The sequence below is a fragment of the Hemitrygon akajei genome, chromosome 14 (genome assembly GCF_048418815.1).
Source record: "Hemitrygon akajei chromosome 14, sHemAka1.3, whole genome shotgun sequence".
NCBI lineage: Eukaryota > Metazoa > Chordata > Chondrichthyes > Myliobatiformes > Dasyatidae > Hemitrygon > Hemitrygon akajei.
Window position 1 is genome coordinate 97,488,094 of NC_133137.1, and position 25,229 is coordinate 97,513,322.

At 38.3% G+C, this 25,229-nt stretch overlaps 1 protein-coding gene across 4 annotated transcripts in view; it reads right to left on the bottom strand.

Moving 5' to 3' along the window:
* LOC140739031 (C-type lectin BpLec-like) overlaps window positions 1-25,229 on the bottom strand; it is a 111,304-nt gene that overhangs the window by 72,423 nt on the left and 13,652 nt on the right. Inside the window, exons 5-7 of one of the 4 annotated variants that reach the window (XM_073067004.1) lie at window positions 12,295-12,435; window positions 10,684-10,795; window positions 8,660-8,880 (exon numbers count right to left, since the gene is read on the bottom strand). The exons of the other annotated variants lie outside the window; for them this stretch is intronic. Of the exons in view, the coding sequence (XP_072923105.1) occupies window positions 8,801-8,880; window positions 10,684-10,795; window positions 12,295-12,435 (333 nt within the window). The 3' untranslated portion in view covers window positions 8,660-8,800. Of the gene's footprint in view, window positions 1-8,659; window positions 8,881-10,683; window positions 10,796-12,294; window positions 12,436-25,229 lie in introns of those variants that run through there. 4 annotated transcript variants of the gene reach the window in all.

Consider the following 25,229-nt stretch of genomic DNA (forward strand, 5'->3'; position numbering starts at 1 on the left):
CATTCGAAAAAATACAGAACCGGGGACAGACGCAAGATTTGTTCCCGAGTGAAACCTCCTTATCGTTGTCCCGCCCAAGACGCCCTCTGCTGGTTAACGCTGGTATGCCAGCACAGCTCAATAACCGGTCAGTCTGCCCTGCCTCTGAGGACCCGGAACTGATCCATTCTTCACATTTTTCATCACTAAGGTTCCCATGGCAACAGTTATTTGAATTACTGTATATAAGAATATTTCTTTGTCATTTATGCCGAAGGATAAGACCGGTCTCCAAGTTGAGATTCTGAACTGGGGAAAAACCAGTATTGATAGCATTAGAAAGGATCTGGCAAGTGCGGATTGAGACAGGTTGTTTTTTAGCAAATTGATGTTTAGTTAGTGTGAGGCCTTCAAAGGTGAAACTTTGAGAGCAGAAAATTTATATATTCCAGTTAGAATAAACGGCAAGTCTAACAGGTTTAGGGAAGCTTGGTCGTTGAGAGATTTTGATGCCTTGGTCAATGAAAAAAAGGAGGTGCATAGAAGGTACAGGCAGCAAGGAACAAATGAAGTGCTTGAGAGTTTAAGAAAAACAAGGAAAGAGTGAAGAGAGAAATAAGTAGGGTTAAAAAAAAGGCATGAGGTTGTTTTGGCAGACAAGGTGAAAGAGAATCACAAAGACTTCTACAGGTATACTTAGAGCAAAAGGATAGCAAGGGACAACATTTGTCCTCTTGAATATCAGTGTGGTCATATATGCATAGAGCCACAAGTGAAGGAGGAGATTACAAATGAATGCTTTTCATATGCATTTACTTAGGAGAGGGACACCAAGTCTATAGAACTGAGGCAAAATAGCAGTGAGTTTATGGACTATATCTGGATTACAGACGAGGAAATACTTGCTGCCTTGAGGCAAAGTAAGGTCGATAAACCCCAGTGCCTGGCAAGGCATTCAAATGAAGTTTGTGAGAGGCGAGTCCAGAAATTGCAGGGTCCTGAGCCACCGGTGTTGTTCTGTTGGTCAAACAAGCCTTTGTGGGAGATGTCAAAGAGTAGGAATATATGGTTAGTTTGCTGACTGAAGGCCTGTAACTAATGGTGTGCCACAGGGATCAGTGCTGGGTCCTTGTTGTTTGTTATCCATATCAATGATCTGGATGATAATGTGGTAAACAGAATTAGCAAATTTGCAGATAACACCAAGATTGTGGGTTTAATAGACAGCAAGAAACACTATGAAAGCTTGCAGTGTGATCTGAACAAGCTGAAAATATAGCTGGCTCAGATCACATTCAGAGAAGTGTGAAGGGTAGCAGTTTGGGTGGACAGATTATAATAGGCCTCAGGGTTAATGCAAGCTGACATTTTCCACTGAGGTTGGGTGAGGCTATAATTAGAGGTCACAGGTTAAGGCTGAAAGGTGAGATATTTAATGGAAAACCTGCTGTGGATATTGCGAATAGTGTGGAACGAGCTGCCAGCAGAATTGGTGGATGGAGATTTGATTGCAACACTTACGAGACATTTGGATAACTATATTTATGGGAGTCATTTGGAGAGCTACGTTTCAGGTGTGGGTCAATTTGACTAGTCAGAATAAGGCTTGGGACAGACTAGATAGCTGAAGGGCCTGTTTCTGTGCAGTAATGCTCTATTGTTCTATGGCTCAGATATAGAAATGCATTGAATCCTAATGGCTCCCGTTTAGTTGATCTTCTGTCAGCCTGCCTTAGGAAAACACAAGACCTATGACAACATTGATTCTTCAAAGCAGTCGAAGAAAATGTTAAGGTTCTTGAATATGATAACACCCAGACCACTTCTGTTAGTTCTGGTTGAGTGACGGATTCTGCTCAGGAGACGAGGAGAACTGCTCATCCAGTGGTGTTGTGGGGATTTTTGTTAAACTAGATGAGGAATTAAGGTTTCATCTAGGTACATAAAGCAGGAGTAATCTCAGGGTCATCCTTGCTTTGTTCTTTAGCTGGGTTATGATCTATGATTATGAGTTAATGCACCTCAGACATAACGAGATGACTGACAGTTCTATACTGTGTGGTGGGTATAACGACAGGGTGGGCACCTCCCTCTGTACATTCTGCTGTGACGGTGGACATCAGAGAGATACTAAAACTGGTGATTAAAAATGTCTTTGTTCATTATGACAAACAAGCATTCTCCTGGAGATCTTCCTGTTAGCTTCTGAATACTCAAACTACATCACATACTTGGGTGAGCACAGTAGCGTAGTGATTAGCTACGCTAATCAACATGGGTTCGATTCCCGCTGTCTCCTGTAAGGACTTTGTACGTTCTCCCTGTGACCATGTGGGTTTCTTCTGGGTGCTCCGGTTTCCTCCCACAATATAAAGACGGACCGGTTTGTAGGTTAATTGGTTATTTTAAATTGTCCCGTGATTAGGCTAGGGTTAAATTGGGGAATTGCTAGGCAGTATGGCTTGAAGGGTCAGAGGATCTATTCCAATCTGTATGTGAATGAATAAAAAAATAAATAAATATGTATGCAATAAGATCAAATGTAACAGCAGCATAGGGTAGTCTTGGCAGCCAGTGATTGGCCATGTGGCCACATACCCCGTCATTACCATTACCAGGATTCAGAGAGTCATCTGAGGTACAAACATTCTACGTACTGTTCCATCTCCAGTGCCATTCTGTCGTGGTGCAATAATAGACTTCACCTTGATTTTCAGCTCCAGTCTATGGATTATACAGTCTGTTACAAAAAGGTTGATGACATTGTTTAAAACTGTTGTATTGGCAAGAGTAATTTCTATGGGTAATGCAGTCCCTTGCTCCCTTCACAGCTCTAATTTCATTATCAAAGTTGCGAACAGAGTTAAATTCACTATGATTCAGGGGTATAGGCTGCACCCTTTGAGTTGTGCATGTAATTAGTGGTATTTGTAAAGGATCTTCCCAAGCGGGCTCAAGGGAATTCCTTTAACAGTAAAATCTCAGTAGTACACAATCTCCCGGCTGGTAAGTGTGACACTCTGCAGCCATCATGATCTTCTGGGCTTCAAAAACTTGTTGATGGAAATTTTAAGACTTTACATTGGTGCCATGCAGTACTGCAACATACTGACATTCATAGTATGGATATCCATCTGTTTAACCAAAAAGGGAGAGGCAGCTGGCATATACGGGCAAACACATGGGATGTCCTAATGTAACGTCATGTGGAGTTAGTTGTGTTGCATGGTTCGGAGCTAGTGTGTTATCATGGGAGCCAGTGGAAGTGCCTCTGGCCACCTTAGTAAAGTTTGCTCTCCCTTTTCAGGGCCCCATTCTGTCTTTCAACTGTCCCAATGGACTGTGAGTGGTAAGGTCAGGTAATGTGATGTTCACACTGCAAGGCTTTTGTCAAATCCTGTATAACTTTAACCACAAATTGAGGACCGTTATCACTTGAAAATTTCTCAGTGACCTTAAACCTAGGAATAAATTCACATAATAAAAAATTAGCAACATTTCTATGAGTTTAAGCTGTTACCCATTAAGAAAACAAACAGAATTAAGTACATAATTTATACCCATAAATTTGGGTAACAGCATGAAGTCCATTTGGAGATGCACAAATTACCTCTTGCAGGAGGAGTGCAGCAGTGGCAGATACCAGTGGTGACTTTATCTGGCAAATCATACAGTTGTTATGACTTGTCGAGAATCTCTCATTTTTGATTATCATCTGCTATAGACTTACACAGAGTGTACTTTTGTTCATAAATTCTGTTCAGCTTCTGATGATCACACTGTGATTGTACTAGTTCATCAAAGGAAAGTACTGACTGCCTAAATCACACTGGATACCTCATAGATCTGATGTCACTGCCTTGTTTGTTCCATAATTATCCAGAGTCATGTGCTGTTCCTGAGACATAATGAGAGTTACTGTAAACGTTTACAACAGCACCGGCTGCAAGGATGCAGACCAGTTCAGGCAAAAGGTTCAGCTGCTTGAGTGGAACAGGAAGACGATACTCCACCACCTCAGCTGTTGTTTGAGGTGCTGACATCACAAATCCTCTAAATGTCTCCCAGTATTAGATCAGGAGGAGAAGCCAAATTAAAAGCTTACATCAGATAGTATTTTACAAAGGGCAGAATTAAAATTGTTCAAATTATTAAGTACAGTTACATTAAAGGAATAATTAAAGTAAACTCTGTACTCTATGATGCTGGGGCAGTAGAGGTGGAAGCTGACAGTTATCAAAGTTGCCTTGGCACTGAGAGTATCTTTGAGCCTAAAGGCCAGACTGTCCACAAGCAAAATCTACCCCTCACGGAAATACCCATCTCTTACCCCTACTGTATCCACCACACCATCCTTATGTTTGTTGACAAAAGTGAGAAAGCTATATGATTTTAGAATAGCATTATTTAAATACAGTATATCAATCCTGTTTAAAACAAAAATAATGCCAGTCACAAGTGAGTCACAAGACTGAGATGGCTATAAAGCAGGCAATGCAAACATTAAGTTTACAGTGCAATTGTAAGCAGCATTTAATTTCAAAGGTTGAAAGGTTCATTTATTATCAAAGTATCTGTCCATATACAACTCTGAAAATTTGGTAACGATTAACCAAAACTTTGTCACTGTGTTGCAGGTAAACACAAAACTATAAGTTAAAAGAAACTGGCATTGTATAGGAGAGTTGTCGCGGCATTTTTACATCAAAATGAACAGCATAACCAGAGACACATTCAGTTGTCTACTTCTCCCACAGCGTTCAATGTGCAACACTTGCCATCATGAGGCGGTAACTGGTATCCCAATCCCAGTCACTTCCACAAATCTGGAACTCTCTCCGCCGCCTGAAATAGACCTGTCCGTTACATTATCCTCCACCGGAACCATGCTTTCAACTGCTGGTAAATGGGGTGACACTCCACCTGTGAGTCTGTCGGGGTCATGTACTGTGTCCGATGCTCACATTGTGGCCTCCTGTATATCGGTGAGACCCGACGTAGATTGGGTGACTGCTACACTGAACAGCTACACTCCGTCCACCAGAAAAAGCGAGATCTCCCAGTGGCCACTCATTTGAATTCCTCTTCCCATTCCCATTCCAACGAGTCAGTCCACACTCACATTGGAGGAAGAAGGCATAGACAAGGGAAGCACAGGAGTGCTTTAAGGACTGCTTTCAGGGATTCATCTTCGAATCTGGATGAACATTGTTAAAACCCATGTGGATATGTTTGTGCCTACAAAACTTGCAGTACATTCCCAAACCAAAAGCCATGGGTGAACCAGGAGATTTGTTATCTGCTGTGGGCTAGATATAAGTCTGGTGACCCAGGCCTGTACAAGAGCACCAGATATGACCTGTGGAGGGAGAAGCAATTCTGAGCGAGGTTAGAGGTGACTTCGGATGCATGTCAACTCTGGCAGGGTTTGCAGGACGTTACTTCCTACAAAGTGAAACCCAGTCGCATGAATGACAGTGATGCTTCACTACCAGATGAGCTCATTGCTTTCTATAGATGATTTCAAAGGGAGAATAAAACTAAAGCTGTGAAGATCCTGCTGCACCCAGTGAGCCTGCTGTCTCTGTCTCAGAGGTCAATGTCAGGCTGTCCTTCAGGAGAGTGAACAGGCTGGCAGGCCCTGACTGAGTACCTGGTAAGGCTCTGAAAACTTGTGCCAACCAGCTGGCGGGTATATTCAAGGATATTTTCAACCTCTCATTGTTACAGTCAGAAGTTCCCATCTACTTTAAAAGGGTGACAATTACACCAGTGCCCAAGAAGAGTAGTGTGAGCTGCCTTAATGACTATTGTCCAGTTGCACTCACATCGACGATGATGAAATGCTTTGAGAGGTTGGTCATCACCAGAGTCAACTCCTGTCTCAGCAAGAATCTGGACCCACTTCAATCTGCCTGTGGCCACAATAGGTCCATGGCAGATGCAATTTCATTGGCTCCTCACATGGCCTTACCTCACCTGGACAATACAACCACCTATGTTAGAATGTGGTTCGTTGACAACAGCTCAGCATCATCATTCCTACAGTCCTGATCGATAAGCCTCAAATCTGTGGCCTTTGAACTTCCCTCTGCAATTGGATCGGTGACTTCCTAACTGGAAGAACTTTATCTGGGTGGATTGGTAATAATATGTCCTCATTGCTGGACACTGGTGCACCTCAGGGATGTGTGCTTAGTCCACTGCTTTATGCTCTCTACACCCACGTACATGCAGCTAGGCATAGTTCAAATGCCATCCCTCTATAAATTTGCTGATGATACAACCATTGTTGGTAGAACCTCAGCTGGAGATGAAAGTGCGTACAGGAGTGAGATATACCAGCTGGTTGAGTGGTGTCGCAACAACCCTACACTCAACATCAGTAAGAACAAAGAGCTGATTGTGGACTTCTGAAAGAGTAAAGACAAGAGAACACAAACCAATCCTCGTAGAGAGATCAGAATTAGAGAGAGTGAGTAATTTCAAGTTCCTGGGTGTCAAGATCTCTGAGGATCTAACATGGTCCCAATATATTGATGCAGCTGTAATGAAGGCAAGACAGTGTCTATGTTTCATGAGGAATTTGAAGAGACTTGGTTTGTCATCTAAAACACTTGAAAATTTCTATAGATGTACTGTAGAGATCATTCTGACAGACTGCCTCACTGTCTGGTATGGGGGGGAGCAACTACTGCGCATGGTTGAAAGAAGTCACAGAAAGTTGTAAAATTAGTCATCTCCATCTTGGGTACTAGCTTGCATAGTATCCAAGACATCTACAAGGAGTGATACCTCAAATAGACAGCGTCCATTATTGAGGACCACCAACACCCAGCATATCCCCTCTTCTTATTGTACCATCAGGAAGGAGGTACCGAAGTTTGAAGGTTTGAAGGCACACACTCAGTGATCCAGAAACAGCTTCTTACCTACTGCCATCTGATTTCTAAATTGGCACTGAACTCATATATACTATCTCACTTTCATTATTTCTGTTTTTGCACTATTTTTAATTTAAATATTTAATATACATACAAATATACATATGTTAATCTATACATTAGGTGCTGCATCAATCATTAAAGATCTTCACCATCTGGGCCATGCCAAATGCTTGCTGATAAAGATCAAGCCAGAGATGCAAAAGTCTGAAGTGCCACACCACCAGGTTCAGGAACAGCTACTGTCCTACAACCATCAGAGAACTGAACCAGTTTCCACTACCCTAATACTACCTCAGGAATGCGACACTATGGACCATTGCTTGAACCATCATGGACCTGTTCTTAATTGTGATTGTTCCACCAAGATCTTGTTTTGTCAACCAATTTCTTCACTGTCTTGTATAATTGAGGTTTGGTTTGTTTGTAATTTCCATATGAGTTATGTATAAATATAAATGTTCTGTACGTTTTGTGAATCTACATGCCTGTGATGCTGCTACAAGTTTTTCATTGTATCTGTAATTCACCGTACTTATGCATATGACAATAAACTTGACCTGGAGTAAGTACGTAAACCACAATGTCAGAGGAGCAGAATTAGCCCATTTGGCTCATCAAGCCTACTCCGCCATTTCATCATGGCTGATCCATTTTCCCTTTCAGCTGCAATCTTTGGTCTTCTCCCCGTATCCCTTCACAACTTGACTAATCAAGAATCTAGCTTTAAATATGCCTAAAAAATTAGCCTCCACAGCCAACTGTGGCAATGAATTCCACAGATTCAGCACTCTCTGGCCAAAGGAATTTCCACTCATCATGTAGTTCACTGACTGACTGTAAAGGGCTGAATGTCAGTTCAGTAACTAAATAGGAACCAAGTGGGTTAAAGGGGTTTAATGTTGAGTTATTCCCAACATCTCTCTCACTTTCATTACACTGGACAACAATTTTTTTCAAAAGTGTTGCTTCCTCAGTTTTTTTTTTGTTTATGATAGACGGCTTGAAGATGAATACAAGTATAATTTCAGACAACTTGTATCACGTAGGAATTTGGAGAAACAACAAATTAACTTCTATTGAATATAATGTGTTTAATTGCATAATGGTGCTGATGCTTTGCAATAGTTCAACTAAGTTAAAAATATTTTGCTAATGATTTTCATTTGTGCTCAGTATCTGAAGCTTCTCACGTAAGTGTCCAACAATAATTTGCCAGCATTGATGCCCTGGTATCTTTTCTCCATGATGACAATGTCCTGGTGAAACATTTCACCATGCTCATCACTAACAGCAGCAAGATTTTCTGGGAAGAAGTCTAAATGGGAATGCAGAAAATGAATCTTTAGTGACATGTTGCATTTCATGGTTTTATTTGCTTGAAGCATGCTTTCAACCAGCTGCATGTAGTTTGCTGCTCTGTAGATGCCGAGAAAAATTTCAACAACTTCCTTGTGCAAAGGTATTTATGGGCCCATTTCATCTTCTGCAGCCTAGCCACAGAGTTGTAAAACCTCTTTCCCTGCAACTATTCCAGTAAATCTCCTCTTTGTCCTCCTCAAAATGTTTATTTCACTCCCACATGCGATGAAGTGTACCCAGCACAAGAGAAAGAGTTAATTTTGCAAATTCGGTGCCGGATTCTCCTCAGTTCAGCACTGACTGTCGAGGTGGGGAGGAAGCAACAGTGGAACAGGAAGGCTGCTGGAAACTGAACTCACACAACAACACACAGCTCAGGATGCAACTTTCTTTATTATTGGCTGAGAAACTAAATGAGTACAGTCTCTATAGAGAGTCAGAACAGCTACAAAGAAATCAGGACTCTGAATCCACCGCTGGAGACGATGAATGGATGGTTCTGGAGTCTTCTAAGTTCAGCAAAATTTGTAAGCACACACGAAACTATGTTGCTCTTCACAGGGCAAATCATTCCAATTTGACACACCATTCTGATCTAGAGAACATTGAGGCAGAGAAAAAGAATCCAACCTGTTAGTCCACAAATATAATGTTGCAGATGCTGAAAATCTGAAAATAATTCTGGAGATACTCAGTTGGTCAGGCAGCAAGTATGGAGTGAGAAACAGGATGGCCATTAATGGAAACATTATCTGTATTTCTTTCTCCACAGGTGTTGCCTCACCTGCTGAGTGATTCTAGCAATTTTTGTTTTCTGTTTAATCCAAATGTTTCCTCTTTTAGAGTCAGAGTCTGTGAGCCATGAATTTTTCCTGACTTTGATCTATGAGTTTCCTTTGTAAATAAAGGGAGTCACTTCCTGCTGTGGTCCACGTGCAGTCATAGTGTGTGTTGCTGAAATCTGACATCCCAAAATATTAACTGGGGCCTTGGATTGTTCCAGACTGAGAGGCTGAGCTCACCCTGGGCTGGAACTCCCTGAGTGAGCTGGGCAACAAGTCTGTCCCATCAGAGATTAACTAAGGCCTCACCGTTTCATGGACCTTCAAATGGATGCAGAATGTGGAGTCTCTGGAATGTAGAAGATGAACTTTATATTTCTGGTTTCAATTTCATTCAGAAAATTTTACATTCCTTTATGTTATGGAGAGGAACCGGAGGCCCGTGGGTCAGTCCTTATGAGGGGATCAGAGGTGGAGAAGGTCAATAACTTTATATTCCTCTGCATTACAATTTCAAAGAATGAGTCCTGTGTCCAGCACTTAAATACTATTATATAGAAGGCATGGCAGTACCTCTACATTTTGGAAGTTCATGAATATCTGGCATGTCATTTAAAAATGTTACAAACTTCTATAGATACACGATAGAGAGTATACTGACTGGTTGTTTTACAGCCTGGAATTGAAAGACCGATGCCCTTGAACGAAACACCCAACAAAAGGTAATTGATAAGGACCAGTCCATCAGATGTAATACTTTGTCCACTACTGAGCACATATATATGGATTGCTGTTGCAGGAAAACAGCTTCCATTATTAATGACCCCTGACATCCAGGCCATGCTCTCTTCTTGCTGCAGCCATCAGGAAGGAGAGACAAGTGCCTTAGGTCCCACACCATCTGGAACAGTTATTACCCCTCAACCATCATGCTCCTGAACCAGAGTGGATACTCTCACTCACCCCCACACTGAACTGATACCAAACCTTTGGAATCACTTTCAGGAACTCTATAACTTGTGTTCCAATATTATTTATTTACCAAACATATTTTGTGTTTGTACAATTCATTGTCTCTTGCACATTGGTTCTATGTCTCTGTTTATGGGTAGTTTTTCATTGATTCTGATATGCTTCTTTGAATTTACTGTGAATGCCCACAAGCAAATGATATTAAATTTACTTTGAACTTAGCACATTGAGGTTTTTAATCTGCAATGACACAGACCTGATATTATATCCCTTGTAAGTTACTCCACCTACAAGGTCACACACAGTTGAACCTGACTAAGGGTTTTCAATGTAAAATATTAACTATTTCAATGTAAAATATTAAATATTATTATGTTGCTGTCTTCATAGATGCTGCTTGACCTGCTGTGTGTATCCTGAAATTGCTGGTTTTATCTCAGATTTCCAGCATTGTCTGTTTTTTTCATCTTCATACACTGACTGTTCCCCTGACCCTGCATTACATCCCATTTATCCTCCTCTAACTGCTGGGCAATGGGCCCAGTTCTGCTGAGCATGGGGCTGGTTCATTCCACAGGCCTCTTCAATACTGTGTCGGAAATGGACTTCAAAGCAAATAACATTTCTTTCACTGTTACACTTACAGCTATAATGAACGTGCACACAGTCCTCGTTCTCTTTGTAATCATCAGGCTGATCTTTACCCCATCTACTATAAGTGTAGGGAGTTCCATCAATCCATGTGTAAATCCCTTCCTGTGGGATATAAATCAGTTATTATTTCTGTGGGAACGCTGAGTAACCTCTCACTTAATGGTACAGGGAGGAGCTGGACCTGAGTCAGAGTGAGACCAGAATACAAGCAGACAGGACAAACGGGGCAGTGAATGAGATTTTAAATGACGGACTGTCAGGGTGGGGGAAATCTCATGGAAGTAACAGAATCCTGGGAACAAAAGAAACCGGATCGGTGAGTAAAAGTCAGGGAGAAGGAATAATGACAACTCGGACAATGAGTTATTGAGTACAAATACACAAACTGATCTCATAAGCACCAGAGGAACAAATGACAGAAGTTAAAATGATTGCATATGATTGGACACAGACTACAAAACCAAATGTGAATTGGAGGCAGGAAAATTTGTGACTCACTTAAATCCTGTGTAAAGTTCTGGTCTCCAATGTATGGATAGGGTATGGAGACACAACTAAAGGTGAGAACATATTTGCAGGAAAGTACCAGAAATAAGAAGCCATACTTATCAATAAAAGTGGGGCAAACTTGAGATATTAACCCACATTGACTGAGGGTGATCACACTCTTTCTTTTGAATGGCTACCTGCTCTAACTGCAGAGCCACAACTACAGTTAACATGTGGATGCTAAAACCAGGTAATTGCAAGTGGAATGGACAAACAGATCACTGGGATCCTCCTTCAAAGTGTGAAGATTTAAAATGGTGAACATAAAGAAATGTTTCCACTTGTGGTGCAGGACCATAAATATAGGAGAGTCACTGATCAATCCAGCAAGCTCCGAGAGAAACCATTCTCTCCAAGCTGTTTAGGATGTGTCTCACTGGGGTCAATGTTTGGTGAGGAAAAGTCAGACACACTCATGAGGGAGAAAGGAAAGTCACACAGATTATATCAGATGAAGAAGGCAGAGAGAGAAGGCTCACGTGGAGATAAACAGGGGCACAGGATGTTGTGACAGTGGTCAGACCAGCATTTATTGTCCTTCCCTGATCATCCTCTGACCATTTCAGAGGGCAGGTAAGAGTCACACATTGATGGATCTCTGGAGTCACAGTGAGGCCAGACTGGGGAAGGATGGCAGATTCCTCACCCTGAAGAACAACAGTGAACTGGATGAGTTTTTACAACAGTCTGGTCGTTCCATTGTCACCATTTCTGACAGTAATGTTTTACTCTGGATTTATTGCATTTTATTTACATGGATCCAAATTCCCCAGACACTGGGATGGGATTCAAGTTCGTGTCCTGGATCATTAGGATACACCAAGTAACTGAACCACTACACTGTACCCTTGTTACTCTACAGGACGTCAGGTGCAATTCTGTCAGTCAACAACAATGCCACTTAGAGATGCATCAATGTGCTAATGTAATCTGCCCTCTGAAATGGTCAGAGAAGACTGGGGAAGGACAATTTATGGTCTGGCTACGGTTAGGACATCCTGTAGCATAAAGCCTCTTAGTTAAATTTACCTTCCATATGTCGTTAACTTTACCTTGCATATGTCATTCAGGCCAATCCAAGTCAAAGGGTGTGTGTTGGCCACAGTACTGATCACCTTAGAAATGAAAGTGTTGTGTTCACTTGAGGTCACAGAAGCCAGCTGTCCACAATGTGTGTCCTGATTACAGAAATCCTTTAAATGAAAGTAATAATTTATCTGCTGGTGAGAAATAGAGACTTTCATCCTCTTACAGGCCACTCAGTAAATTGCCCAACCTGACAGAACAAACAACATTAGAACCAAAGAACAGACCTTCAGATTCATAATGTTGTGATGTTAATTAAGCCTGTGATGCTGAATTAACATAAAGCCTTCTGTATGCAACCAGTCTATATCCCTTCATTCTCTGTATGTTCATGTGGTTATCTATGAGCCCCGTAAACACCTCGATTGTAGCTACTGCTACCACCACTACAGAGAGCACATTCCGGCACCCGCCATTCTCTGTGTCAAAACTTGCCCTATATAGCTCCTTTGAACTTTCTCCCACTCAACTTAAATACTGTACATGCCCTCTGGTATTAGACACATCAACCATGGGAACACGATTCCAGCTGTCTGCTCTATCTATGCACCTCACCATTATATAAACCGCCATCAAAACTCTCCTTAGCCACCCCGTCTCTAGAGATAAAAAACCCTAATTTCTCAAGCCTCTCCTTAGAGTACATGACCACTACTGTAGGGAGCAGCTTCGTAAACCTGTTCTGAATCCTTTCCAAAGCCTTCACATCCTTTCTGTAATGGGCAGACCAAGAATGAATTGAATTCTCTAGACAAGCTTAACAACACTGCAACATAACTTCCTGACTCTTGAACTCAATGCCTCAACTAATAACAGCAAACATGCCATACACCTTCTTTACCACCTATCAACTTGTGCAGCCACTTTCACTTGCATACTAAAAGTATCTGTACATCAGGAATCATGGCCTTCAAAAGCAATGAGCCATCAAACTGGAGGCTGAAGAACCAGAAAGGTCGGAAGGGATACCAGCTTAAGAACGCTTTGTTCCTGGAATGTGGCCAGTACCCGAGATGTTGTACAAGAAACAAAGGAATAAAAAACTGCAGAAGACATAGCATAGCCAATGACGAACTATCGCTGCTTAAAACGAATGGAAAGAATTTGGTCAGAATTGGTCAGAGTTGCCCACATAGAATATCTCGGAGGAAGTGCGGGTGTAGAGCAGGGTTGCAAGTGCATTTAAGGAAACAGGGTTTTAAACTCCCTATACAGCCTATCTTCCTAACAAACGTGCAGTCTCTGGTGAATAAAATTGATGATCTCAGAGCTAGGGTGCTGAGTCAGAGGGACATTAGGACTGCGTGTGTCCTTTGTTTCACAGAATCCTGGTTAACCCCTCTGTACCAGATGCTGCGATTCAGATTGACAGATTTACTATACACCATCAGGATAGATCTGTAGAGTCTCTCAAAAGCAGAGGTGGAGAAGTATGCCTCATGATCAACTCTTCTTGGTGCACAAACATATTCCCAATATAGCTGTCCCAATTCTGCTCACCAGACCTGGAATATCTAGCAGTAAAGTGCCGTGCTTTTTACCTACCACGGGGGTTCTCTAAGGTCATTTTGTAGCAGTTTACATTCCACTTCAGGCCAATGTCAAGCAGGGTTAGGATGATCAAAGTAATGGGATCATCCGAAACAGCGCACCCTAACAGCTTCACCATCATTTTGGGAGATTTTAACCAGGCCAGTCTGAAAGAATCATTAAGCAATTACCATCAACAGATAACTTGCAATATTAGAGGAAACAACACACTGGGCCATTGCTACACCACCATCAAGAATGCCTATCATGCTATTCCACACCCTCACTTCAGGAAGTCTGATCACTTGGCTGTACTTCTACTCCCTGAGTACAGGCAGAGACTGAAGACTGCAGCACCAGTAGTGAGGACCAAGAAGGTCTGGACAAGGGAAGCACAGGAGTGCCTACAGGAATGCTTTAAATCGGTGGACTGGACTGTAGTCAGGGATTCATCTTCAAACCTGAATGAGTATGTTGCAGTTGTTACCGACTTCATTAAAACCTGTGTGGATGAGTGGGTGCCTACAAAGACTTACTGTACATTCCCAAACCAAAAGCTGTGGATGATCAAGAGGTACATCGTTTGCTGAAGGCTAGATCTGTGGCTTTCAAGTATGGCGACCCAGGACTGTACCAGAAAACCAGATATGATTTGCAGAGGGCTATTTCAAGGGTGAATTTTGAATGACGTTAGAGGTGACATCAGATGCATGACAACTCTGGCAGTGTCTGCAAGAGCAAGAGAAGGAATTACTTCCTACAAAGCAAAACCAAATAGCGTGAATAACAGTGATACTTCAATACTAGGTGAACTCAACGCCTTCAATGCCTAGTTTGAAAGAGAGAACACAACTACAGCTGTGAAGATCCTTGCTGTACCTGATGACTCTGATATCTCCATCTCAGAGGCCGATGTTAGGCTGACTTTAAAGAGAGTGAAACCTCGCAAGGTGGAAGGTCGCGATGGAGTACCTGGTAAGGCTCTGAAAACATGTGCCAACCAACTAGTGGAAGTATTCAAGGACTTCTTCAACCTCTCACTGCTACGGGAAGAAGTTCCCACTTGCTTCACAAAGGCAACAATTGGGGACGTCACGTGATGACGTAGGATCAAGATGTGGAAATCCAGCTCTCCCATAAAAAACCAGTAAAATAATACTTAAGTGAAGAAAAGTTAGTAAATACTTTTTAAAAATTACTTATAAACTACTCAGGATTGTCTTAAGATATGCCTCCTAAACAGAAGCAGAAGAAAACTACTACTTTGAAGACAACACAAATTGGAAAAGAATCAAGGCCGGCTGCCATGAAAGAGCCTCGGGCTCAAGTGCATTTTACCTCCGGCGATACAGAACAGGAAACTGCGGCAACATCAATCGTTTCAAAAAAAAAAGAGCAACAGGAATTGCGCATGCATGAAGGAAGGGGCATGCGCAAACTCGAGCAACCCAAACTACAAATCCCAGCTATGATCGGAACTGAAAGTGAAAGTGAATATGAGGTGGAATCAGATTCTCAGGATAAATCAGACGAAGATGAAGTGACAAACAAAGAAGAGCAACAGGAAGAGGTTGGAGGTGATATTGGAGACATTAAAAAAACTTTGGTGCAAATAATGCATGAATTAAAAGCATTAAAAGTAATAAAAAGATATTAAAAATATGAAGATTATGTTTGATAAAATGATAAAAAGACAGGACAAAATGGACAAGAAAATTAAAAACTTGGAAGAAACGATGGGAGACACCATTGATAGAGTGAATAAAATGGAAGATAATATTTCTGCCTGGACATCAGAAAGAAAATGGTTGTTGGTAAAAGTGGATGTACTTGAAAATTTTAGCAGACAAAATAATATTAAGATTATTGGACTTAAAGAAGGTATAGAGAGAGAGGTTCCAATGAATTTTATTCAAAAATAGATTCCGGAAATTTTGGAAATGTAAGAAGGAACCCAGTTAGTTGAAATTGAAAGGGCTCACTGAGCCTTAAGACCAAGACCTCAAGTTGATCAAAACCCATGATCAATCTTGATAAAATGCTTAGGATATCAAGATAAAGAAAAGATCCTGAAGGCGGCTGTCCAATGTGCCAGAAAGAGAAATGGGCCATTGATGATAGAAGGGAAAACAGTTCTTTTCTATCCTTTTTTAAAAAATTTTATTTAATTGCATTTTTAAGTAATTACAAGTATAGAAAGAAATGTATACATCCCTTCCCCCTCCCCTTAACCCCTCCCCCCTAATTTCCCTATAAAAAAAGAGAAAGTAAGAAAGAAAAAAAAAGAAAGAGTGCCTGGTTGTTGGAAGATCTCCACATGCTCCATGGAGTTCTTAATAACTTTAGTATATATATTTATTTCTTTCCCCAAGTAACCAATTGGTTCATCTTCAGAGCACCTATATATTTAGTCCTGTCTTTTGTAAATAAGGGCACCAATTTTTCAGAAATGTTTCATATTTATCTCTTAAATTATAAGTATTTTTTTCTAATGGAATACAGCCATAAATTTCTTTCTTCCAACAATCTATACTTAAATATGTATCCGATTTCCAAGTAACTGCAATAGCCTTTTTGGCTACTGCCAGTGCAATTTTTATGAATTCTTTCTGATATTTATTTAGTTTGAGTTTCGGTTTTATCCCTTCAATATCACCTAGTAAAAGTAATATTGGATTATGAGGAAGTTGTATTCCCGTAATTTGTTCCAGTAAAAGTCTTAAATTTGTCCAAAAAGGTTGAATTTTAGAACAAGACCATGTAGAATGTAAAAAAGAACCATTTTCTTGGTTACATCGGAAACACTGATCAGATAAACTTGGATTTAATTTATTTATTTTTTGTGGTGTAATATATAATTGATGTAGAAAGTTATATTGCACTAATCTTAACTGAACATTTATTGTATTTGTCATACTATCAAGACATAGTCTTGACCAATTTGTTTCTTCAATTTTAATATTCAAATCACTTTCCCATTTTTGTCTTGACTTATGGACTCCTTGTTTAATTGCCTGTTTTTGAATCAAATTATACATACAAGATATAATTTTTTTAATATTTCCTTTTTGAATTAAAATTTCTATTTCATTAGATTTTGGCAATAACATTGTTTGACCTAATTTTTCTCTTATATAAGCCCTTAGTTGAAAGAACAAAATAAAGTGTTATTTGATACTTTATATTTATTCTTTAATTGATCAAATGACATTAATATACCTCCTTCAAAACTATCTCCTATGCATCTAATCCCTTTTTGAAACCAATTATATAAAAGTTGATTGTCCATTGTAAAAGGAATAAGTCTATTTTGAATTAAAGATCTCTTTGCTAATAAAGATTTTTTTGTCTCATCATCAACATTTATCTTATTCCATAAATCGATCAAATGTTTTAATATAGGAGATTCTTTCTTTTCCTGTATCCATTTAGATTCCCATTTATATATAAAATCTTCTGGTACATTTTCTCCTATTTTAATTAGTTCTATTCTAATCCATGCCGGTTTATCTTTCTCAAAAAAAGATGCAATAAATCTAAGTTGATTTGCTTTATAATAATTCTTAAAATTTGGAAGTTGTAACCCTCCTAGATCAAATTTCCATGTCAATTTTTCCAACGATATTCTTGACATCTTACCTTTCCAGAGAAACTTCCTCACATATTTGTTTAACTCTTGAAAAAACTTCTGGGGTAATTGTATTGGTAATGATTGAAATAAATATTGTAGTCTAGGGAATATATTCATTTTTATAGTATTTACTCTACCTACTAATGTTATTGGTAATGCCATCCATTTATCAAGATCTTCCTGAATTTTTTTCAAAAGTGGTGAATAATTTAATTTGTATAAGTTTTTTATGTCATTATCAACTCTTATACCTAAATATTTTATACGATTTGCCGGCCATCTAAATTGAGTTATTAATCGACATTGACTATAGTCTCCATTAGTAAGAGGTAAAATTTCACTTTTATCCCAATTTACTTTATAACCTGATATTTTCCCATATTCTTCTAATCTATAAGATAATTTACATAATGAATGTAATGGATCTATTAAATAAAGTAGAACATCATCAGCAAATAAATTAATCTTGTATTCTTCCTGATTAACTCTGAAACCCTTAATATCTGGGTCTATTCTAATTAATTCAGCTAATGGCTCTATTGCCAACACAAACAAAGCAGGTGATAATGGACAACCTTGCTTAGTTGATCTTGTTAACTGAAATGATGTCAAAATTTGCCCATTTGTCACTACTTTAGCTTTGGGATTAGTATTTAAGGTTTTAATCCATTTTATAAATGATGTTCCTAATCCATATTTTTCCAATACCTTAAATAAAAAATCCCATTCCAATCTATCAAATGCTTTTTCTGCATCTAAAGCAACTGCCACACTCATTTCCTCCCTCTTTCGCGCTAAATGGATTATACTAAATAACCGGGTTACATTATCTGCCGATTGTCTATTTTTGATAAATCCTGTTTGATCCATATGCACTAATTTTGGTAAGCATTTAGATAATCTATTAGATAAGATTTTTGCTATTATTTTATAATCAGTATTTAATAAAGAAATAGGTCTATATGATGCTGGTTTTAAAAGGTCTATCTTTTTTTGGCAATACTATTAAAATAGCTGTTGAAAAAGATTCTGGGAGTCTATGCGTTCTTTCCGCTTGATGTATTAACTCCATAAAAGGAGAAATTAATAAATCTTTAAACTTTTTATAAAAATCAGGTGGAAAACCATCTTCTCCTGGAGATTTATTACTTTGAAGTGATCCCAGAGCTTCTTCAACCTCCTTCAATGTAAAAGGCATACCTAATGCCTTCTGTTCTTCCGTATTTAATTTTGGAAGAGTTATTTGTGATAAAAATCTTTCTATCTTAACATCATCATTTTTTGATTCTGATTTATACAACTCAGAATAAAAATTCTTAAAAGCCTCATTAATTTCTAGAGGCTTATAAGTAACTTTATTCACTTTTCTTCGAATTGCATTTATTGTTTTAGATGTCTGATCTGTTTTTAACTGCCATGCAAGGACCTTATGTGATCTTTCACCTAGTTCATAATATCACTGTTTAGTTCTCATAATTGCTTTTTCTGTTCGATATGTCTGGAGTGTATTGTATTTTAACTTCTTATTAATAAGTTGTCTTCGTTTTTCTTCTGTCATATTTCTTTGAGATTCTTTTTCTAATTTTATAATCTTTTTCCAATTGATCTATTTCTATCCTATATTCCTTCTTAATTTTAGAAGTATAACTTATTATCTGACCTCTCAAATATGCCTTCATTGCTTCCCACAATATAAATTTATCATCAACTGAATGTAAATTTGTATCTAAAAAGAACTGAATCTGCTTTTTCATAAAATCACAAAAATCTTGACGTTTTAGTAGAATTGAGTTAAATCTCCATCTATAAATTGATTCCTCTTTATCTATCATTATCATTGTCATTATTAAAGGAGAGTGATCAGACAATATTCTTGCTTTATATTCCACATTTTTCACTCTATCTTGAGTATTTGTTGATAATAGGAAAAAATCTATCCTTGAGTATGTTTTATGTCTATTTGAATAAAATGAATAATCTCTTTCTTTTGGATTGATTCTTCTCCATATATCAATCAAATTTAAGTCTTTCATCAATGATAGAGTTAATTTTACTACTTTTAATTTTGTAATAGCCTTTGTTGATCTATCTAAAACTGGATCTAGACAAAAATTAAAATCTCCACCTATTAATATTTTATCATGTGCATTAGCCAAATTCAAAAAGACCTCCTGTATAAATTTTACATCATTTTCATTTGGTGCATAAATGTTCATAAGAGTCCATAGTTCTGAAAAAAATGACAATGTGTAATTAAGTATCTTCCTGCCGAATCAATTAATACATTTTGTATTTTAATTGGTAAATTTTTATTAACCAAAATTGCAACTCCTCTCGCCTTTGAGTTAAATGAAGCTGCAATAACATTTCCAACCCAGTCTCTTTTTAATTTCTGATGTTCTATGTCCGTTAAATGAGTTTCTTGTAGGAAAGCTATATCTATTTTCATTTTTTTAATATATGTTAAAATTCTTTTTCTTTTTACTGGTCCATTAAGCCCATTAACATTAAAACTTAAAAAATTCAATAAATTAGTCATTGTTTTTAATTATGTTACTCCAATCTATAATAATGCCTAATCTTTCAACTTTCATGGTATCCTGGGAAATCTTTTTAGAAGTCTCCATGTTGCTATGTGTGTCCCCACCAATCATCCAGGCAAAAAAATAGAAGAAAAATAGAGTATAAGGAAAAAAACAAAATACCCCCCTACTAATGTTGTGAAAGAAAAAAAACACAACATTACCCCCCTCTGTTGTACGGGTCATGGCAATCACCATGATTACACACGTGAATCCCGTAGTAACCGATTCAAAGCTCCCCACCCCCCCCCCCCCGCAACGTAAAAAGTATATATATAAGAAAAGAAAAAACATACTATTCTCAATTAATATTTCTAAAATTTTACTTTTCTCCCTTGTATCATCCTTAAATGTCCATCAGTTCCATTCGCTATCTCTGTCTTCGTCTTTAACCATTACGTTTATAAATCTCTACGTTTAATTAGCAAATAGATGGAAGTTTTTGTGCGAACACCTCCGCATCTCGATAATCGGGAAAAAATCTTTTTCCCTCTTCCAAAAAAATTATCAGTGTTGCTGGGTGATGCATTAAAAATGTATAACCTTTTTCCCATAAGACTTTTTTTGCTGAATTAAATTCTTTCTTTCTCTTCAAAAGGTTATAACTTATATCAGGATAAAAAAGAACTGGTTTCTCTGCTATCATCAATGGACCCTTTCTTCTTCTGGCACCTTGGGCAGCCGCCCTCAAAATCTTTTCTTTATCCTGATATCTTAAACATCTTGTCAAAATTGATCGCGGATTTTGATCATCTTGAGATCTTGGCCTTAAGGCTCTGTGCACCCTTTCAATCTCAATTGAAGTTTCTTCTCCCATTTCCAATTTTTCAGGGATCCATTTTTGAAAAAAATTTATTGGGTCTTCTCCTTCGGTATCTTCTTTAAGTCCAACAATTTTAATATTGTTACGTCTACAAAAATTTTCAAGCTTATCAATTTTTTCCACGAGTTGTTTTCTTTCTGATGTCCAGGCATTATTATCATCTTCCATTTCCTTCATTCTTCCATCCATATCTTCCATTTTAATTTCCAAATCTGTAATTTTCTTTTCCATTTTTTCTTGTTTCTTTGTCATTTTATCAAACGTAGCCTCCATATTTATTATTTTTTCTTTAATTACTTTTTGGTTACTTTTAATTACTTTTAATGCATTTAATTTATGCATTATTTGCCTCAAAGTCTTCTTTGTATTTTCAGAGGAACTTTCATCTCCATCTTCGTCTGATTTATCCAGAGAATCTGACTCTCTCTCAGAATCACTATCACTTTCAGTTGCAGTCGCAGCTGAGATTTGTAGTTCTGGTTGATCTCGTTTGCGCATGCTCATTCTTTTACGCTTGCACAGTTCTCGTTGATCTTTTCCTTTAGAAATGGCCGATGCTGCCGCAGTTTCCTGTTCCATTTCGCCAGTGATGTGTTGTACCTGAGTCCGCGGTTCTTCGGTAGAAGTAGGCCTTGATTCTGTTCGAACTTGAGCTGCCTTCGCGGTAGTATTTTTCTTCGTCCTCTGTTTATGAGGCATAGCTTAAAACAATCCGGAGTAGTTTATAAGTAACCTTAACAAAGTATTGACTAATTTTTCTTCACTTAAACATTAATTTATTGATTTTTTTTACAGGAGGGCTGGGTTCCAGCGTCTCGATCCTACATCATCACGTGACGTCCCCAGTTCTTTTCTATCCTGATATAAGTTATGACCTTTTGAAGAGAAAGAAGGAATTTAACCCAGAGAAAAAAGTTTTATGGGAGAAGGGTTATAAATTTATATTGCGCCACCCGGCAACCCTGATAATTTTTTTGGATGACGGAAAAAGAAGATTTTTTACTGATTATCGGGATGTGGAAGAATTTGCACAAGAACTCCCAAATATTCACTAACTACAGCCAAAGATTTAAAAGTGAAACGGATTAAAGATGAAGACAGGGACAGTGAATGGAGTTGATGGATGTTTAAGGACAGAAGAATATTTAAATATATTCTTAATTATATGATACAGGGGGAGAAAGGTAAAAATTTGAGAAATATTAATCGAGAGTAGTGATATTATTTTTTATTCCCTTATATATACTTTTTTATGTTACGGGGGAGCTGGGGGAACTTTGGATCGATTGCTATGGGATTCACGTGTGTAATCATGGCAATTGCCATGACCTGCACAATGGAGGGGGGGGGTAATGTTGTGTTTTTTTTAATTCACAACATTAGTAGGGGGGTATTTTTTAATTTTTTTCTTTATACTCTATTTTTCTTTTATCTTTCTTTCTTTGCCTGGACAATCGGGGGGGGGGGGGGGGGGCGGGAGACACATAGCAACATGGACAATTTTAAAAAGATTCCCCAAGGTACTACGAAAGTTGAAAGGTTAGGTATTATTATAGATTGGAGTAACCCTGTTAAAAATAATGACTAATTTACTGATTTTTTTAAGTTTTATTGTCAATGGGCTTAATGGACCAGTGAAAAGAAAAAGAATTTTAACATACATTAAGAAAATGAAAATAGATATAGCTTTTTTACAAGAAACACACTTAACAGCGATAGAACATCAGAAATTAAAGACAGATTGGGTCAGAAATGTTATTGCAGCTTCATTTAATTCAAAGGCGAGGGGAGTTGCAATTTTGGTTAATAAAACTTTATCAATTAAAATACAAAATGTATTAATTGATTCTGTGGGGAGATATGTAATCAGTATAATTTTGTACATCAATTATATATTACACCACAAAAAATAAATAAATCAAACCCAAATTTATCTGATCAATGTTTCCGATGTAATCAAGAAATTGGTACTTTTTTACACTCTGCTTGGTCTTGTTTTAAAATTCAACCTTTCTGGACAAATTTAAGAGTTTTATTGGAACAAATTATTGGAACACAACTTCTACATAATCCAACATTATTTTTACTAGGCGATATTGAAGGGATAAAACCGAAATCCAGACTGAATAAATATCAGAAAGAATTCATAAAAATTGCATTGGCAGTAGCCAAAAAGGCTATTGCAGTTACTTGGAAATCGGATTCATACTTGAGTATAGATTGTTGGAAGCATGAAATTTTCAGCTGCATTCCACTTGAAAAAATTACTTATAATTTAAGAAATAAATATGAAATATTTCTGAAAATTTGGCACCCTTATTTACGAAAGATAGGATTAAATATATAGGTGCTCTGAAGATAAGATTATTGGTTATCTGGGGAAAGAAATAAATATATACACTAAAGCTATTATGACCTCCATGGAGCATGTGGGGATCTTCCGATATCCAGGCATTCTTTCTTTCTTTTTTCTTCTCTCTCTTTTTTCTCTTTTTACAGGGATATGTTAGGGGGGAGGGGTTAAGGGGAGGGGGGAGGGGTTAAGGGGAGGGGGGAGGGGGGAAGGGTTGATAATTTTTTTTTCTTTCTGTAACCTATTTGAAAATTCAATTAAAAAAATTTATTTAAAAAAAAACAAAGGCAACAATTATACCAGTGTCTAAGAATAATGTGGGCTGCCTTAATGACTATCGCCCAGTGGCACTCACATCGACAGTGATGAAATGATTTGAGAGGCTGGTCATGACTAGACTGAACTCCTGCCTCAGCAAGGACCTGGACCCTTTGCAATTTGCCTACAGCCACAATAGGTCAATGGCAGATGCAATCTTAAATGGCTCTCCCACACAGCTTTAGACCACCTGGACAACGCAAACACCTATATCAGGATGCTGTTCATCATCTATAGTTCAGCATTTAATACCATCATTCCCACAATCCTGATTGAGAAGTTGTTGAACCTGAGCCTCTGTATCTCCCTCCGCAATTGGATTCTTGATTTTCTAACTGAAAGACCACAGTCTATGTGGATTGGTGATAACATAACCTTCTCGTTGACAATCAACACTGGCGTGCCACAGGGGCATGTGCTTAGCCCACTGCTCTACTCTCTATATGCACATGGCTGTGTGGCTAGGCATAGTTCAAATACCATCTATAAATTTGCTGATGATACAATCATTGTTGGTAGATTCTCAGGTGGTGATGAGAGAGAGTACAGGACTGAGATATGCCAACTAGTGAAGTGGAGTTTGAATAGATTTGGTATGTCAACAAATACACTCGAAAACTTCTATAGCTGTACTGTGGAGAACATTCTGACAGACTCCATCATTATCTGGTATGGTGGGGCTACTGCAGAGGACCTAAAGAATCTGCAGAAGGTTGTAAATCTAGTCAGTTCCATCTTGGGTACTAGCCTACAAAGTATCCAGGATGTCTTCAGGGAGTGGTGTCTCAGAAAGGCAGCATCCATTATTGAGGACCTCCAGCACCCAGGGCATGCCCTTTTCTCACTGTTATCATCAGGTAGGAGATACAGAACCCTGAATACACACACTCAGTGATTCAGGAACAGCTTCTTCCCCTCAGCCATCCGATTCCTAAAAAGGCATTGAATCCTTGGACAGTACCTCACTTCTTTTAATGTACAGAATTTCTGTTTTTCACATTTTTTAAAATCTATTCAATATATGCATACTGTAATAGATTTACTTGTTTATTTATTTTTTTGTCTTCTAGATCATGCATTGCATTGAACTGCTGCTGTTATGTTACCAAATTTCACGTCAGATGCCAGTGATAATAAACCCGATTCTGATTCTGTCATCGTGGCTGTCAAGAACCCCAATGCGAATCACACACTCATCCTTAACATTTGATCTCCTCATGTGCAACACCAGCCTGGATTAAACTTCATCTCAGAATCAGTTTTATTATCACTGGCATGTGACGTGAAATTTGTTAACTTAGCAGCAGCAGTTCAATACAATACATAATATAGAAGAAAAAACACAAAATAAAATAATAATAAATAATAACTAAATCAATTACAGTATATGTATATTGAATAGATTAAAAATTGTGAGGTCACCAGGAGACACTCATGGAGTGAGTACTGTTTCAGATTCGCTCCATAACCTTTACTTTTCTTAACCTATGATCACCCTTATTTAATTTACTTTTACCTACACCAAAAGATTCTTGCTACTTTTTTGGACTTATCTTTAAGAGTGTACTGTGAATTTTGAAGAAATGAGTACAGAAATGGCTTTGAGATCTAAAGGGCGAGACCCTGGGAAAGATTCTAACGGCAACAGAAAGAAAAAAAAGACC